Source organism: Pseudophryne corroboree, chromosome 3 (genome assembly GCF_028390025.1).
Source record: "Pseudophryne corroboree isolate aPseCor3 chromosome 3, aPseCor3.hap2, whole genome shotgun sequence".
NCBI classification, from domain to species: Eukaryota; Metazoa; Chordata; class Amphibia; order Anura; family Myobatrachidae; genus Pseudophryne; species Pseudophryne corroboree.
The window spans coordinates 738,426,436-738,444,035 of NC_086446.1; the positions used below are offsets into that span (position 1 = coordinate 738,426,436).

The 17,600-nt window shown below is 46.7% G+C and overlaps 1 protein-coding gene across 2 annotated transcripts in view; it reads right to left on the reverse strand.

Annotated features, from left to right (window-relative positions):
- The window catches only part of ALDH18A1 (aldehyde dehydrogenase 18 family member A1), a 64,759-nt gene extending 48,141 nt beyond the window's left edge, over positions 1-16,618 (reverse strand). Inside the window, exons 1-7 of one of the 2 annotated variants that reach the window (XM_063962246.1) lie at positions 16,443-16,618; positions 15,123-15,223; positions 12,026-12,243; positions 4,880-5,029; positions 4,687-4,791; positions 3,937-4,095; positions 428-518 (exon numbers count right to left, since the gene is read on the reverse strand). In XM_063962246.1, coding sequence (XP_063818316.1) covers positions 428-518; positions 3,937-4,095; positions 4,687-4,791; positions 4,880-5,029; positions 12,026-12,243; positions 15,123-15,219 — 820 coding nt within the window. In that variant the 5' untranslated portion in view covers positions 15,220-15,223; positions 16,443-16,618. The remainder of the gene's footprint in view (positions 1-427; positions 519-3,936; positions 4,096-4,686; positions 4,792-4,879; positions 5,030-12,025; positions 12,244-15,122; positions 15,224-16,442) is intronic. The other variant, XM_063962247.1, reaches the window with a different exon arrangement.
- Positions 16,619-17,600: the final 982 nt, after the last annotated feature.

Sequence of the window (17,600 nt, forward strand, 5' to 3'; positions counted from 1 at the left end):
TCTATCTAGCGTTACGATACTGAGCCCACGGGAGTGCGCATCGGGATCGAATCGGGATCGCAAGCTGCCTAACACCTTGATATGCACTAACTTTCCTCAAGATTTTGACTATATAGTCAAAATCTTACAGATTTATCTCACAGTTTGTACACACCATTAGACACGGTTGACCTTTTGACCATTTCGACCATATGGGGTCGACCTACTGACTGTCCATTGACTGGAACCCAGACCCATGATGGACCAGATGCCCACAGGTAGAAGTAGCATTCCACACCACTGGTGGAAAAACACAATCTTTAACACTCAATACAATATACCGTTTTCCTATCAGGTTTCCTCTCCCCGTGACCCAGACAGCCTAATGACTTAGCTCTGAGTGTCTCAAACAGATACAGAGGAAATTAAAGCAAATAAGTGACAATACCTTCTACATCAGACAGAACGATTATTAAGTCTGCTTTCATTTCAACAGCCAGTCGTGCCGCTAGGCTGTCATTGTCCTTAATGCTGATCACCTGTGGAACAAGTCACGGTTACAGAAGAAACAAATAAAGGAGAGTTGCAATCTTTTGCTTTAACAGAAAATGTTACCAGCAAGAGAAGCAGAGCAGACAACAGCATGCAAAAACAGCAATTCCACCTCAGCTCTGCAGCAAAGGATCAGAAGACAGATATAGGGCAGAGCATAGGTTCTCAGACTCAGTCCTCAGGACCCCACACAGTGCATGTTTTCCAGATCACAAGTGAAATAATCAGCTCTACCTGTGGATCCTTTAAAATGTGACGAGTAATGGCTACACCTGTGCACCTGCCGGGTGATCTGCAAAACGTGACCTGTTTGGGGTCCTGAGGACAGAGTTCGTGAGCCACTGGGGTAGAAAATGTAATATAGTACATAAGCACTAACAGAACAGCCATTATAAGCAAAGGGTCTTTTAAAAGAGACATTCACACAGTTTTATTTCTGAAACGAAAAGACATTTTCCCACAGTTGATAAGAGGATCATTAATATAGATTGTTTTTTAACCAGATAACTAGAAATGATTGATGGATGAAGCCCCAGGAACACTGCGATTGACACAATTTTGTACAAAAATTTGTGAATAGTAGTTCAAGTAGCTTCCCCCCCCCCCCCCTAAATGTGTGCAGCCCCTTCTACGTACTATAAATCATCTGCAATATCTGGGGGAGCCTCTCTTACCACCACCTCACCCCCTGAGGACTTTTCCTCACTTTTGCTGACCCTGCTTAAGCAGACCCTGCTTAAGCAGACCAGCGCCAACCTGCTACCTTAACACCTGCCTTTACACGCTTGCCAACCCCACCCCATACTAGACCTGTATCTGCTCTTGCCTCTCCTCTCCCTTTATCCTTATTGCGGCAAATTCCTTGCCCATCTAAACCCCCCCCCCACCTCCTTTCACCGCAATTGTCTACATTTGCCTCCACACCACTGATGAACATTCGCTCTTACAAACATGGCCTTCAAAACTCAGTCTTGTTTCCTTTCTTCTAGCTGTATTGTCCAACATGGTCTCCTTTTCTTTGGTCTCCTCTTATATTGATTTTTTAGCAAAGCTGCTGTTTCTCTTGCAGCCTGCTTATTTGTATTTTGTTCTGTTTATATTGTGTTGATTGTTAAGAGCTGCAGAATTTGTGGCACCTGATTGATTAAACTATAATGGTCATCATTGCCCGACGCAGACTTCCAGCTTCCAAAACTGGGTTGAATAATGTATATCTGATTTTGTGAAGCCATGTCACCAATATCTGCAAACAAGGACTGCATTGCATTGGGCACAACTGAAATGATTTGCCATACATTTATTATGAGACGGGAATAAAGGTTTGGGGGGGTATTCAAAAGCTGTCGGTAGCTGCTGTCTTGTCGGAAAGACAGCAGCTTCCGACCGATTTCGGTCAGAAGGGGTTCCGACCTATTCAAAAAGTGCATTTTTCCCCCCCAACAAGACGGGAATTCCCGACTTGTCGAAAAACACGTGGATCGGCAGAATAGCCGCCGATCCGCATGCTTCTGTCGGAAACCGGGCCAAATCCGACAGGATTTGGCCCCCTTTCCGACAATCTCAATCAGACTTTAAAAAAAGTTGGATTGAGGATAGACAGGGAGCAGTGCGGCGGGCTACGGGGAGCGGGGATGAGGGGTACCTTGGCGGCCGTGATGTTCTCACACAAGGGGAGCTGCCGACAGCCGCACGGACACCGGCCAAATCGGACAGTCTGATTAGGCTCAAATCCGACAATCGGATTTGGCCACTCTATTGAATATGGGTTGTCTGATCCATTCACACAACTGCAATTCGGAATGGATCCGACTATTATTGAATATACCCCATAGTCTGATCACCCTTGAATATCACAATACAGTATAACCGAATCATAATGCTCCTACTGTGGCAAAGAGAGGGCTTATTTTACTTTAATCCACAGATCAATTTGTTCATCTTCACGGGAAGTTTTAATTCATATGCATCAAGAGAGTTTAATAAACAGCATCAGGAGCTCTCAGCTTCCCCCTCTCTCATTAACTCAAATACAACTTAGCCAGCAGCCACAGATACACATTTTCATACTGCTTCACCCTCAGTAAAACAGAGTTAGGTAGTATTCCCAGCTGTACTCCCTATGTAGTATATAAGCAGAGAACGTTGCAAAGATCTTCCAGTGGTAGTTCCAAAACTAGCGTAACTGATGCGTTTCGTTGTGGACAATCAGAGCTATGGGTCATCCCACAAAACACATCAGTAAGGTTGGTGCTGTTACTGGACCAATCATTACAGCATCCTCATCTTAACAATATACCATGGTATATAGATTTATTTTTAAATATCTTGTTTTAGCGACACTGCTCATAGTTCTGCAAATGCTCATCGTAACAGCCTGTCCTACACTGAAGATATCGGTATTCAGGCAGATGTGTAACCACACCACCCTATGCAACACTTAAAAAACACCAGTAGTTGGTAGAGCAGGAACCTTGCAGAAAGCTTTACCCAGAACTCCCCTATCCTTTTTTATAGGTTTCTTTGCATAAATTGTTGTTATAATGTTGCAGATAGATGCAAAACACAACCTTTAGTGCTACAGAAGCTGCTAAATTAACATTTTCAATCATAAAGGCAGAAAAAAAAAATATTTACAAAGGCAAATACGAAACAAAACTTTTTGGTTTTTGTTGCTGTGTGAATACCTCATTTAAAGCAGAAAAGGAGGCGAAAGGTCAGTGGCGGAAGAACTAAATAAAAAGCACATTAATCAGCTAACAGGCAAGGTGAAAAAGCAGAAGTGTTAGATCAGTGATGGCTAACCTTGACACGCCAGCTGTTGTTGAACTACACATCCCAGCATGCCCTGCATCAGTTTTAGCACGGCCAAATAGCAAAACTGTAGCAGGGCATGCTGGGATGTGTAGTTCAACAACAGCTGGAGTGTCAAGGTTAGCCATCACTGTGTTAGATGCTAAAACAAAACCCAGTAAGAACCGTATCCCAACTCCAGTGCCTCTTTATTCTCCGGTCATGTGTAGGTCTACTTTTATTTTTTCTCTGGGAACTAGGTGGTCCCAATGACGTTAAAAGGTGCCTAGTGAACAGATTGGCTGCAGTTTCATGGATACTGCTTCAGGCCACAACAACATGGCTGCCTCCACAGTGCCAGACATCTTGTTTTGGTGTGCCTCTTTTGAAGAAAAAGAATAAAAAGTAAGACAAATGTCGACCCTACACAATGTAATACGCATGCTCTAAGCTCCAGTACAGTATATCATAATGCCCTACCACCCCTAAGCACTGCAGTTATACATCACCCTTCATCTCCGTCTTCCTGAATTCATGCGTTAATGTAGCCATGCCAAGCACTAACGTTACAGCAGCCCTGCATGCAGCCTGAGCCCGCAGGAATACTTCACCCACATTTACCCCCTGGAGATCACTGTTTGGTTCCGGCGGAGGAACAACCGCATCGTTGGTGTTAATGATAGGTACAATGTTCATCCGGAGTAACTCGTGTAACGTGCCGTTCAAATTCCGTCTTTTCTGCTCATCGTGGAAATCCAGGTTTGTGACTAAAATCTGAAAATAAAAATAAAACTATGCTCGTGAAACAGCTATAAAAGTGGTTCACGCATTCCATGCCCGTTACATTTGTAAACCTTAATAAAGTTAATTAAAAAAAAAACAAAAAAACTAACTTGTACCAACTTCCAGACACTTTAGGAAAAAGTAAACAAATGTTCAATGGGTTGCCCTTAGTTACAGCACCTTTTATACAGTGACCTGTGCACCAGTTCTGACAAATGGCCACAACTTTATCAGCCCCAGTACTGGCAGAAAGCCCAGGTTTACTTTTTTCATACCAGACTAGTGCATTGAGAACTGAGCCAGGTCACAGGGTTCTTTTAGGTGAACTCAGATGGAAAGAATTGGAAAATAAATATCACATATTTCAGGTACCATGTGACTCATCTGTCTGCAGTAAATGACAGCAATAAATTAAAGGCCAGATTTATTATACCGGGACATTACTGCTTTCCAACAAGTCTAAGGTCTGCCGATAGTGCGGGTGCAAAGATGGAACAAACATATTTACAGAGAAACGTCAGTCTGTAACATTAATCCCCTTTAACATTTCTTTTATTCCAACATAATTCCTCCGCCGCTTACCTGTGCTGCACAAATGCTGTACTGGGTAAACATGGCCTCATAAAGTGCCATAAGTCCGCTCTGGCCAGCTGCTGCACAAGCGCGAGCCTCCAGCACGGGTACTTGCTGTGCAGAAGAGAGAAAATACATGGCTGAGTGACCGGCTAGCTCCAGCATACTCCAGACCAGTTCCCACAGTTGTTCCATTGCTCACCATGTCTTTCAGCTGGTTCTGTCCCGAGTGCAGTGCTTGCCGCACGCTCTGCGACAAGAGGATTTCATGGCGGAGACGCTGTTTCCCAAACGCTACAGCGCCGCTGGTGACGATCATCATTTCCCGGCCTTGGTTTTGTAGCACAGACACCTGGAGGAGGAGACTGTTACAGATGCAGGAGCGGGAAACGTTCATCCACTGCTCAAGTTATACTTCTAGCTACAGACTGGAAATCAAGTTGGGAAAGAGTGCTCAATCACTGAACAAAGCAAAGAAGTCAGGGCTGATAGGCAGAGCCTCCCCCCTGGGGGTCAAGCCTGATGGGCACAGCCATATCTGTAGAACAAAATGTATGTATTTATACGGAAGTCTGGACACACATGCATAAACTTTGATGGCTCCTTCTGCTAGAAGACCCTGTGTGTTTGCACAAACCCCATTTCCACTATTACCCTGATGTTCTGCAATCAGATACTTTACAGTACTCCGTAAACTTCACTTTTTTATGGGGGTCATTCCAAGTTGATCGCTTGCTAGCAACTTTTTGCAGCGCTGCAATCAGGTTAACTCTGCAAAACTATGCATGCGTATGCACCGCATTGCGCAGGCGCGTTGTACGGGTACAAAGAGGATATGTGCTGGGCGACGGATTTAACGAAGAATCCATTCGCACAGCCGATCGCACGGTGGTGATTGACAGGAAGAGGGCGTTTGCGGGTGTCAACTGACCGTTTTCTGGGAGTGTTTGGAAAAATAAGAATTTACTTACCGATAATTCTATTTCTCGGAGTCCGTAGTGGATGCTGGGGTTCCTGAAAGGACCATGGGGAATAGCGGCTCCGCAGGAGACAGGGCACAAAAGTAAAGCTTTTACAGGTCAGGTGGTGTGTACTGGCTCCTCCCCCTATGACCCTCCTCCAGACTCCAGTTAGGTACTGTGCCCGGACGAGCGTACACAATAAGGGAGGATTTTGAATCCCGGGTAAGACTCATACCAGCCACACCAATCACACCGTACAACTTGTGATCTAAACCCAGTTAACAGTATGATAACAGAGGAGCCTCTGAAAGATGGCTTCCTAAACAATAACCCGAATTAGTTAACAATAACTATGTACAAGTATTGCAGATAATCCGCACTTGGGATGGGCGCCCAGCATCCACTACGGACTCCGAGAAATAGAATTATCGGTAAGTAAATTCTTATTTTCTCTATCGTCCTAAGTGGATGCTGGGGTTCCTGAAAGGACCATGGGGATTATACCAAAGCTCCCAAACGGGCGGGAGAGTGCGGATGACTCTGCAGCACCGAATGAGAGAACTCCAGGTCCTCCTTTGCCAGGGTATCAAATTTGTAAAAATTTACAAACGTGTTCTCCCCTGACCACGTAGCTGCTCGGCAGAGTTGTAATGCCGAGACCCCTCGGGCAGCCGCCCAAGATGAGCCCACCTTCCTTGCGGAATGGGCCTTAACAGATTTAGGCTGTGGCAGGCCTGCCACAGAATGTACAAGTTGAATTTTGTTACAAATCCAACGAGCAATCGACTGCTTAGAAGCAGGTGCACCCAACTTGTTGGGTGCATACAGTATAAACAGCGAGTCAGATTTTCTGACTCCAGCCGTCCTTTAAATGTATATTTTTAAGGCTCTGACAACGTCCAACAACTTGGAGTCCTTCAAGTCGTCTGTAGCCGCAGGCACTGCAATAGGCTGGTTCAGGTGAAACGCTGATACCACCTTAGGGAGAAAATGCGGACGCGTCCGCAGCTCTGCCCTATGTTGAATGGAAAATTAAATAAGGGCTTTTATAAAACAAAGCCGCCAGTTCAGATACTCTCCCGGCCGAAGCCAGGGCCAGTAACATAGTCACTTTCCATGTGAGATATTTCAAATCCACATTCTTTAGTGGTTCAAACCAATTGGATTTGAGGAAATCTAAAACTACATTTAGATCCCACGGTGCCACCTTAGGCACCACAGGAGGCTGTATATGCAGTACTCCTTTGATAAAAATCTGGACCTCAGGGACTGAGGCCAATTCTTTTTGGAAGAATATTGATAGGGCCGAAATTTGAACCTTAATAGATCCCAATTTGAGACCCATAGACAATCCTGATTGCAGGAAATGTAGGAAAACGACCCAGTTGAAATTCCTCCATCGGAGCACTCCGCTGCTCGCACCACGCAACATAATTTCGCCAAATACGGCGATAATGCTTCGCGGTGACTTCCTTCCTTGCCTTTATCAAGGTAGGAATGACTTCTTCTGGAATGCCTTTTCCTTTTAGGATCTGGCATTCAAACGCCATGCCGTCAAACGCAGCCGCGGTAAGTCTTGAAAAAGACAAGGACCCTGCTGAAGCAGGTCCCTTCTCAGAAGTAGAGGCCACGGATCGTCCGTGACCATCTCTTGAAGTTCCGGGTACCAAGTCCTTCTTGGCCAATCCGGAGCCACTAGTCTTACTCCTCTTTGCCGTATAGTCCTCAATACCTTTGGTATGAGAGGCAGAGGAGGAAACACATATACCGACTGGTACACCCAAGGTGTTACCAGCGCGTCCACAGCTATTGCCTGCGGATCTCTTGACCTGGCGCAATACCTGTCCAGTGTTTTGTTGAGGCGAGACGCCATCATGTCCACCATTGGTTTTACCCAACGGTTTAATAGCATGTGGAAAACTTCTGGATGAAGTCCCCACTCTCCCGGGTGAAGGTCGTGTCTGCTGAGGAAGTCTGCTTCCCAGTTGTCCACGCCCGGGATGAATACTGCGGACAGTGCTATCACGTGATTCTCCGCCCAGCGAAGGATCCTGGCAGCTTCTGCCATTGCCCTCCTGCTTCTTGTGCCGCCCTGTCTGTTTACATGGGCGACTGCCGTGATGTTGTCCGACTGGATCAACACCGGTCTTCCTTGAAGCAGAGGTTCCGCCTGGCTTAGAGCATTGTAGATTGCTCTTAGTTCCAGAATGCTTATGTGAAGAGACTTTTTCAGGCTCGACCACACTCCCTGGAAATTTCTTCCCTGTGTGACTGCTCCCCAGCCTCTCAGGCTGGCATCCGTGGTCACCAGGATCCAATCCTGCATGCCGAATCTGCGGCCCTCCAATAGATGAGCCTCCTGCAACCACCACAGAAGGGATACCCTTGTCCTCGGCGACAGGGTTATCCGCAGGTGCATCTGAAGATGCGACCCTGACCATTTGTCCAACAGATCCCTTTGCATGGAATCTGCCGAAAGGGATTGCTTCGTAAGAAGCTACCATTTTTTCCCAGGACTCTTGTGCATTGATGTACAGACACCTTTCCTGGTTTTAGGAGGTTCCTGACCAGGTCAGATAACTCCTTGGCTTTTTCTTCGGGAAGAAAAACCTTTTTCTGAACTGTGTCCAGAATCATCCCCAGGAACAGCAGACGAGTTGTCGGCATTAATTTGGATTTTGGAATATTCAGAATCCATCCGTGCTGCTTTAGCACTTCTTGAGACAGTGCTAATCCCCTCTCTAGCTGTTCTCTGGACCTTGCCCTTATTAGGAGATCGTCCAAGTATGGGATAATTAATACGCCTTTTCTTCGAAGAAGAAATATTATCTCGGCCATTACCTTTGTAAAGACCCGAGGTGCCGTGGACAAACCAAACGGCAGCGTCTGAAACTGATAGTGACAGTTTTGTACAACGAACCTGAGGTACCCCTGGTGTGAGGGGTAATTGGAACGTGGAGATACGCATCCGTGATGTCCAAGGATACCATAAAGTCCCCTTCTTCCAGGTTCGCTATCACTGCTCTGAGTGACTCCATCTTGAACTTGAACTTCTTTATGTACAGGTTCAAGGACTTCAGATTTAGAATAGGCCTTACCGAGCCATCCGGCTTCGGTACCACAAAAAGAGTGGAATAATACCCCTTCCCTTGTTGTAGAAGAGGTACCTTGACTATCACCTGCTGAGAATAAAGCTTGTGAATGGCTTCCAAAACCGTCTCCCTTTCTGAGGGGGACGTTGGTAAAGCAGACTTCAGGAAACGGCGAGGTGGCTCTGTCTCTAATTTCAACCTGTACCCCTGAGATATTATCTGCAGGATCCAGGGATTTACCTGCGAGTGAGCCCACTGCGCGCTGTAATTCTTGAGACGACCGCCTACCGCCCCCGAGTCCGCTTGCGAAGCCCCAGCGTCATGCTGAGGCTTTTGTAGAAGCCGGGGAGGGCTTCTGTTCCTGGGAAGGAGCTGCCTGTTGCTGTCTCTTCCCTCGTCCTCTGCCTCGTGGCAGATATGAATAGCCCTTTGCTCTCTTATTTTTAAAGGAACGAAAGGGCTGCGGTTGAAAGGTCGGTGCCTTTTTCTGTTGGGGAGTGACTTGAGGTAGAAAGGTGGATTTCCCGGCCGTAGCCGTGGCCACCAAATCCGATAGACCGACCCCAAATAACTCCTCTACGCATCGCCTGTCCACTGTCGTGTCCATAAAGCTCTTCTGGCCGAAATGGACATATCACTTACCCGTGATGCCAGTGTGCAGATATCTCTCTGTGCATCACGCATATAAAGAAATGCATCCTTTATTTGTTCTAACGACAGTAAAATATTGTCCCTGTCCAGGGTATCAATATTTTCGATCAGGGACTCTGACCAAACTACCCCAGCACTGCACATCCAGGCAGTCGCAATAGCTGGTCGTAGTATAACACCTGCATGTGTGTATATACCTTTTTGGATATTTTCCATCCTCCTATCTGATGGATCTTTAAGTGCGGCCGTCTCAGGAGAGGGTAACGCCACTTGTTTTGATAAGCGTGTTAGCGCTTTGTCCACCCTAGGAGGTGTTTCCCAGCGCTCCCTAACCTCTGGCGGGAAAGGGTATAAAGCCAATAACTTCTTTGAAATTAGCAGTTTTTTATCGGGGCACCCCACGCTTCATCACACACGTCATTTAATTCTTCTGATTCGGTAAAAACTACTGGTAGTTTTTTCACACCCCACATAATACCCTGTTTAGTGGTACCTGTAGTATCAGCTAAATGTAACATCTCCTTTATTGCCAAAATCATATAACGTGTGGCCCTACTGGAAAATACGGTTGATTCGTCACCTTCACCACCGGAATCAGTGCCTGTGTCTGGGTCTGTGTCGACCGACTGAGGCAAGGGACGTTTTACAGCCCCTGACGGTGTTTGAGGCGCCTGGACAGGCACTAATTGAGTGTCCGGCCGCCTCATGTCGGCAACGACTGCTTAAGCGAGTTGACGCTATCCCGTAATTCCACAAATAAAGGCATCCATTCTGGTGTCGACCCCCTAGGAGGTGACATCCTCATATTTGGCAATTGCTCCGCCTCCACACCAATAACGTCCTCATACATGTCGACACACACGTACCGACACACAGCAGACACACAGGGAATGCTCTATATGAAGACAGGACCCACTAGCCCTTTGGGGAGACAGAGGGAGAGTCTGCCAGCACACACCAAAAAGCGCTATATATGACAGGGATAGCCTTATGATTAAGTGCTCCCTTATAGCTGCTTTTATATTAATATATTGCCATTTATTTTGCCCCCCCTCTCTGTTATACCCTGTTTCTGTAGTGCAGTGCAGGGGAGAGACCTGGGAGCCTTCCTGACCAGCGGAGCTGTGACAGAAAATGGCGCCGTGTGCTGAGGAGATAGGCCCCGCCCCTTTTCCGGCGGGCTCGTCTCCCGCTATTTAGTACATTTAGGCAGGGGTAAATATCTCCATATAGCCTCTGGGGCTATATGTGAGGTATTTTTAGCCTTTTTAAAGGTTTTCATTTGCCTCCCAGGGCGCCCCCCCCCAGCGCCCTGCACCCTCAGTGACTGCCGTGTGAAGTGTGCTGAGAGGAAAATGGCGCACAGCTGCAGTGCTGTGCGCTACCTTAAGAAGACTGCAGGAGTCTTCAGCCGCCGATTCTGGACCTCTTCTTGCTTCAGCATCTGTGAGGGGGCCGGCGGCGTGGCTCCGGTGACCATCCAGGCTGTACCTGTGATCGTCCCTCTGGAGCTTCATGTCCAGTAGCCAAGAAGCCAATCCATCCTGCACGCAGGTGAGTTCACTTCTTCTCCCCTCTGTCCCTCGTTGCAGTGATCCTGTTGCCAGCAGGAATCACTGTAAAATAAAAAAACCTAAGCTAAACTCTCTAAGCAGCTCTTTATGAGAGCCACCTAGAATTGCACCCTTCTCGGCCGGGCACAAAAATCTAACTGGAGTCTGGAGGAGGGTCATAGGGGGAGGAGCCAGTACACACCACCTGACCTGTAAAAGCTTTACTTTTGTGCCCTGTCTCCTGCGGAGCCGCTATTCCCCATGGTCCTTTCAGGAACCCCAGCATCCACTTAGGACGATAGAGAAAATGCAGGCGTATCCAATCGTTTGCAGGGCGGGTATCTGACGTCAATTCCGGGACCAAAAAAACTGAAGTGCTTGCAGCGGCTGAGTAAGTCCAGAGCTACTCAAACTGCAAAAAACTTTTTCGTGCCGTCAGCTGCAAAGGCGTTCGCACACTCGCAAAGCTAAAATACACTCCTCCATAGGCGGCGACTATCTGATCGCAGCGCTGCAAAAAAGTTGCTAGCGAGCAATCAACTCGGAATGACCCCCTATATTGAGCAGGGCAGTTAGCAGTATCCATGATCCTGTGCTCGCTGTTGTGGATTTTGGTGCAGTTGGGTTACAATGCTCCATGCCTCTACTGCATATGCCCCAAATAGCACATGTACAGATTAACTGGGGATTTATTCTTACAAAGATGCTCTTATCAGGTAATTGTGCCGTGGGTTGTGCAGAGATCATTTAGCAATGTTTGGGCTAACTTCACCGCACAACCTGATTTACAGATATTGGGGGAGATTCAAAATGTTTGAAAAGTCAGTTGCAGGTCTGTTTTTTCCTATCTAATGGACAGGAAAAAACAGACACCCAATCGACTTTTCAAACATTTGAATTCCACCCATTGTATCCGAGTGTGACTCTTGTCTTAGCGAGTCATCTTTTCAAGGATCATCATTATTATCACTACAGTTTATTACAATACGGTCACCAATCAAGCAGTGAACAGAGAATATTTGTCATACTAAACAATACCCGATTGATAAAGTCCGGGGTAGAAACGGAGAAGCCATCTGAAGTCACTTACCTGCTCTACAATGGATGCCAAACGTCCAAGAGCCAATCCGCACTCGTCGCCTCGTGTCACCACAGCACTTCCTAGCTTCACCACGATGCGCTTAGCGTGCTTCAGCTCACTGCGGTGTGCAAACGGCTTTCCATGCGAGCGCATGAGTGGCATGGTCAGGAAAGGGATATTGCTCCAGTGGCGGCGAGGTTGCCGAGCAGGGCTGGAGGCAGGAACATCTAGGGTATAAGGCACAAATTATTGTACACTCAGTGGTCTGTGGGAATGATTAACTAGAACTTTGCTTCCTCTACAGTATTTCACGGGTTCACTACGGCTGGCCAGCGGTCGGGCACCCGGCGACCAGCATACCGGCGCCGGGAGCCCGACCGCCGGCTTACCGACAGCGTGGCGAGCGCAAATAAGCCCCTTGCGGGCTCGCTGCGCTCGCCACGCTACGGGCACGGTGGCGCGCTACACTATTTTATTCTCCCTCTATGGGGGTCGTGGACCCCCACGAGGGAAAATAAGTGTCGGTATGCCGGCTGTCGGGCTCCCGGCGCCGGTATACTGAGCGCCGGGAGCCCGACCGCCGGCATACAGAAGACCACCCGTATTTCACAGCTCATTACAAAAGCAGTGTTTTTTTTAAGTGGCATATATAGACTATAAGAGCACACAGCATACCCAACGCATTTCACCGTAAGGGTTATGACAAGGCTTGTTTAAACCAAATGGCCTTTCAAAGCCATGGCAAAAACTTGCAGCGAAATGTGCGTTGGGGTTTGCAGTCTGCACTTTATCTTTTGTTTCCTTAGGTCAATGGGCCTAATTCAAACCTGATTGCAGCAACAAATTTGTTCTCTAATGGGCAAAACCATGTGCAGTGCAGGTGGGGCAGATGTAACATGTGCAGAGAGAGTTAGATTTGGGTGGGGTGTGTTCAAAGTAAAATCTAAATTGCAGTATAAAAATAAAGCAGCCAGTATTTACCCTGCAGAAACAAAATAACCCACCCAAATCTAACTCTCTCTGCACATGTTACATCTGCCTACCCTGAAGTACACATGGTTTTTCCCTTTAGAGAACAAATTTCCTGCTGCAATCAGGTCTGAATTAGACCCAATGTCATCTCACACAAGTAGCCAACAAGCTTGCTAAGGAGATGCGGGCCATACATCAATGCCGCGATACCACAATCAAAACCGCTGATCGAAGACTGACGATCCCTCTGGGAATTGGGTATATTCTGTATCTTAATAAACCCCAATTTGCCGATCCAGATTATTTTTTGGCAGGACAATCAGTATCTTACCTAATACCTTGTGAGATTTTGGTAAGTGGAACGTCTCTTAAAACTGCATAAAATGCAACAGCGTTCCAATCAGCACAATCCCATAATAACAAAGGTTATGCTAAATAAATCTCTAAAGATAAAAGACCAATTGCAGATACTAAAACAGTGATGGGCAGGGAGGTAGGTTGTGTAGAAAATTATTTGAAACAACTTCCTAGTCAGATCAGCTGTTAATGAGTAATGGGGCCCACACTTCTGAGTTGGATTGCTCCTATTCCCCATTCAACCAATGTTTGGGAATCGGGGAAATTCATTTTAAGCGTTTTGTTATGGACTATAGCAGTGGTTCTCAAACTTTTTGGAATCACGGCGCCCTCGAGTATCAGAATTTTTTTCACGGCAACCCTTGGCCAAAAGTTTCTTACTGAGAACTTTAGAAAGAAATATTAAATTAAGTAAATAGTGTTTATGTATCATCCTTAGGGTCAGTTGTGTGGTGAGGGACAAGATTTGCTTCTGTTTGTCCACATGTTTTAGGACTGGCAGACACCAGCACTGGTTTTGCCTATTACATTGACCATAAATAATTTCAATCTGTCTTGGACCTCCAACCCAGGGCACCCCTGCAAGTGTCCTGAGGCACGGCACACAGATTGGGGACCACTGGTGTATAGTTCAATTATTGGATAAATAGCATTCATTATGCTACAAGATGTGCCTAGTCTACTCTGCTGAGATCATTTTAAAATACAGACCCTAGACTTCATACCCTTGTTCATGTAGGGCAACATGATCAGATAAGGTATCGGTTGTGTGAGAGGTTAGGTCATTTTTATTGAATTGATCTCTCCACAACACAGAGGACTATCACAGGTTATCTTCTCTGGGGCTTACCCAGCAAATAATGCAAGATAAGGGAATAGTGTGGTGACAATCAAATTCCCTAATAGAGGGAAAAGGTATAAGACAAAGCTAAAACTATATTCAACACTGCATAATAATTATATATTAAAAAGGAACCACAAAGAAATTAGAGCACAAATTTTAGAAGACATTTTATCACATTTTTCTTATAATGCTTTTTCTTCACTGGATTGAAAGAGAATGCTACTGTAACAAACTTTTTAACTAATTAATTTGGCATGGACTGCAAGAATGTTGTAATCCAATCAGTTATTGACTTTAAATAGTAGAACCAGTCGAAAAATCGGCACGGGCATTGAATAGGGCGAACGTAATTCCACCTAAAAATGTCCGAAATGTGACAATTTTCCAACTATCGGAAAACTTGGCACTAATTGAATACCCCCCATAGGGGGTATTAATCAAAGCATGATGACGGATAAAGGGAAGAGACAAAGCACAAACTAATCAGCTTCTTACTCTCATGTTACAGGCTGTTTCAAATAGGACAGGCGCTGATTGGCTAGTGCTGTACCCCTCTGCAAGCTTTGATAAATAACACACATAGGGGCAGATGTATTAAGCCTGGTGAAGTGATAAAGTGGAAGGTGATAACGCACTAGCCAATCAGCTCCTAACTTCCATGTTACAGGCTGGGTTTGAAAAATGACAGTTAGGAGCTCACTGGCTGGTGCGTTATCACCTTCCACTTTATCACTTCACCAGGCTTAATACATCTGCCCCATAATAACAATTACTACTTTTCTGCATAACTATTGCGCTACTTACACTTTGCACAATAACTTCATCACCAGCCATCACTGCTCTACCGTCGTCATTGCTACTGAGCAGTCAGGTTTACAAGAGAAGATAAAAAACACTGTTGTTACACAGGTGACACTGCATAAAGGTACTTACATTTTAGATGAGATGAGGACGCCGTGGTCCGAACACGGGAAAAGAGATACCGCGCGTTGCAGCGGCTACGACCACTCAGAGCAGCCCGGGATAACATTTTGCTATAGAAGGAAAAAATGGAACAAAACTTACCACAAACTGCTTATATCTGGCATAAGTGCTGACGCTCACAAACACACCCACAAGGGCTGTAAATATGTAACAACTAACTTTTGTACAGACACAACTTAGGTTTGCATGGAGAACAGACCTGATGGTTAGATCAAAGCATTTTAGATATACAGATATCATTTTAAGAGTGCAATTAAACAAAAAAAACCTAGTGGCACCTTATAAGCCATCATAATCATCATCATCACGTCATTTGGCACCATAAAAAAAAAGGAGCAACTTAGCCGTGTCACAAGTATTTTTTGATGAATATTATACTCAGTTTGCTCCCATTTCACACGATGCATCAAAAACACAAGGTACACGTACCCTGTACACCGCTACTAGATTTGCATGGAGCATTTACACTGCCACAATTGTGAGGACAGTGCAAGTCCCCAGTACAGGTCTGTGAAAGCCAAAAACTTGCTATCCATGGTGCGCAGAAGTTATGCGTCTAGCACCATACGGTGCACAATGGCTAGGTAAATGAGGGTACATCTGTATAAAAAAAAGTGTGCAGCAGGACTTCTCAGTGAGGCCACGTCCTATACCTAGCGTTCCTACGGAGGACCACAGGAGATGCTGAGCATACGGACAGGATGATGAAACCCTGGTGCACAATTGCAGCAGATCCTATATAGTCCACATTAAAAGCAGGAGGGAGGGGGCAATACACATGGGATGTCACAGCAACCAATCCCAGCGTTGCCTAGGGTTGCTGTGATTTGGGAAGCACCCTCCTATGCACTTCATCAGGAGTGGGGGCAATTTACAACTTATCAGCGCATCTTCTGTGTTTCCTGCATTTGCAAAACTAGGGTCATCCATCATCTGCACAAGGCATGCACCTGGCAGGTGGCCACCCAGTGACAGGAAAGACCAGAGATGCCCCTGCCACGTTGTCAGTCAGTGCAGTGGTGCTACCTGACCCAACTCTCTCCCCTCCCAACAGAAGACCACCCCTCTTGGCCCCCTTACAATGGGATGACACGTAATCAGGGCGCTACATGCAGGGCAGGTTGCCTAGTTTGCAGCACAAACTCCATCAGAAGAACCAATTAGACCTGGCTGTGGAAACACGCACGGTAATCGCACCTGACACGCAGGCCAGGTGACTGAGCGCACCGGCCACACAGGGCAGCAGTCTGCCCCTATTCCTCCCCCTACCTTAGCCGGAGTCTACGCCGTCCCGGGACCCTGCTGGTGTGTTACAATGAAACCAGTGATAACTAGCTACAGACCCCGGCAGCATGCATGGGACTACTGCGCATGTGCGGAAAAGGCCCGGGCGTCGCGCGTGCGCAGTGCCTTTTTTTTTCTCTCTAGCGCGCGAATCCGGGAAAGACTGGAGCGCGCTTCCGAGTGACACGCGTGGGGGAGGACTCACTCTGCCCACGTGTGCACTGCTTACACGCGTGTGCATGACGCCTTTCAGTCAGTCTCAGTACAGCGCAGCTGCGCAGCCCCCTTTCATTCAGTATCAGTACGTACTATGTAGTCGTCTCTCCACTTGTCTCATGAAGCTACGCATTCGACCCTCCAGCTTCTGTGGGACTATACATCCCAGCATGCCCCACCAAGTTTTAGCATTACCTGATAGCAAAATGATGGTATGGCATGCTGGTATGTGTACAGGGCTAGTGCTAGGGTTTTCGGCGCCCCTTCCTTGCAAACTATAAATTTGCACCCTTCCATACTTTACAAAGTAAGGGCCAAAATGGGGTGTGGTCTCACAAGGAAGGGGCGTGGCCACATAATCGTACAATACCCTCCAACACTGGCCTGCTGAAAACCGATACAAAACTGGAAAAGGGGTGTGGTCACAGGTAAAGGGGGTGTGGCTAGGCGGTGCTCCTATAGGCTTCTATTGTAATGGGAGACACTGAAAACCGGTACAAGGACCCTTTAGTCCGGTACAGACCATCAAAAAACGGTACTGTACCAACCAAAAAGATACAGTTAGAGCAGGGGTGGCCAGGCTTTTGGAGTTGGCGCGTGCCGCAGATGCATGGCCAAAAAGAGGGCAAGGCATAACAAAAAGGGGGCGTGACCTTCTCGTTGCACAGGGTGTAGGGACTGTCTCACCCGAAATCACAAATTAGGGATGGACATCGGAAGCAAACCATCATATGATGGCTATGCTTCCGCCATTGAATTTATATGACTTGCGCATGCGCTAAAACCCTCCAGTGCGGTTGGCAGGAGGCGGGATTGGGGGTGGTATAGAGGCGGGATTAGGGGCGGAGCCAGTACTCCTCTACACTTATCAATGGGGTCGGGGACGACCTGCTCAGTGATACTAGCAGCTCACTGCGGTGTGCAAAC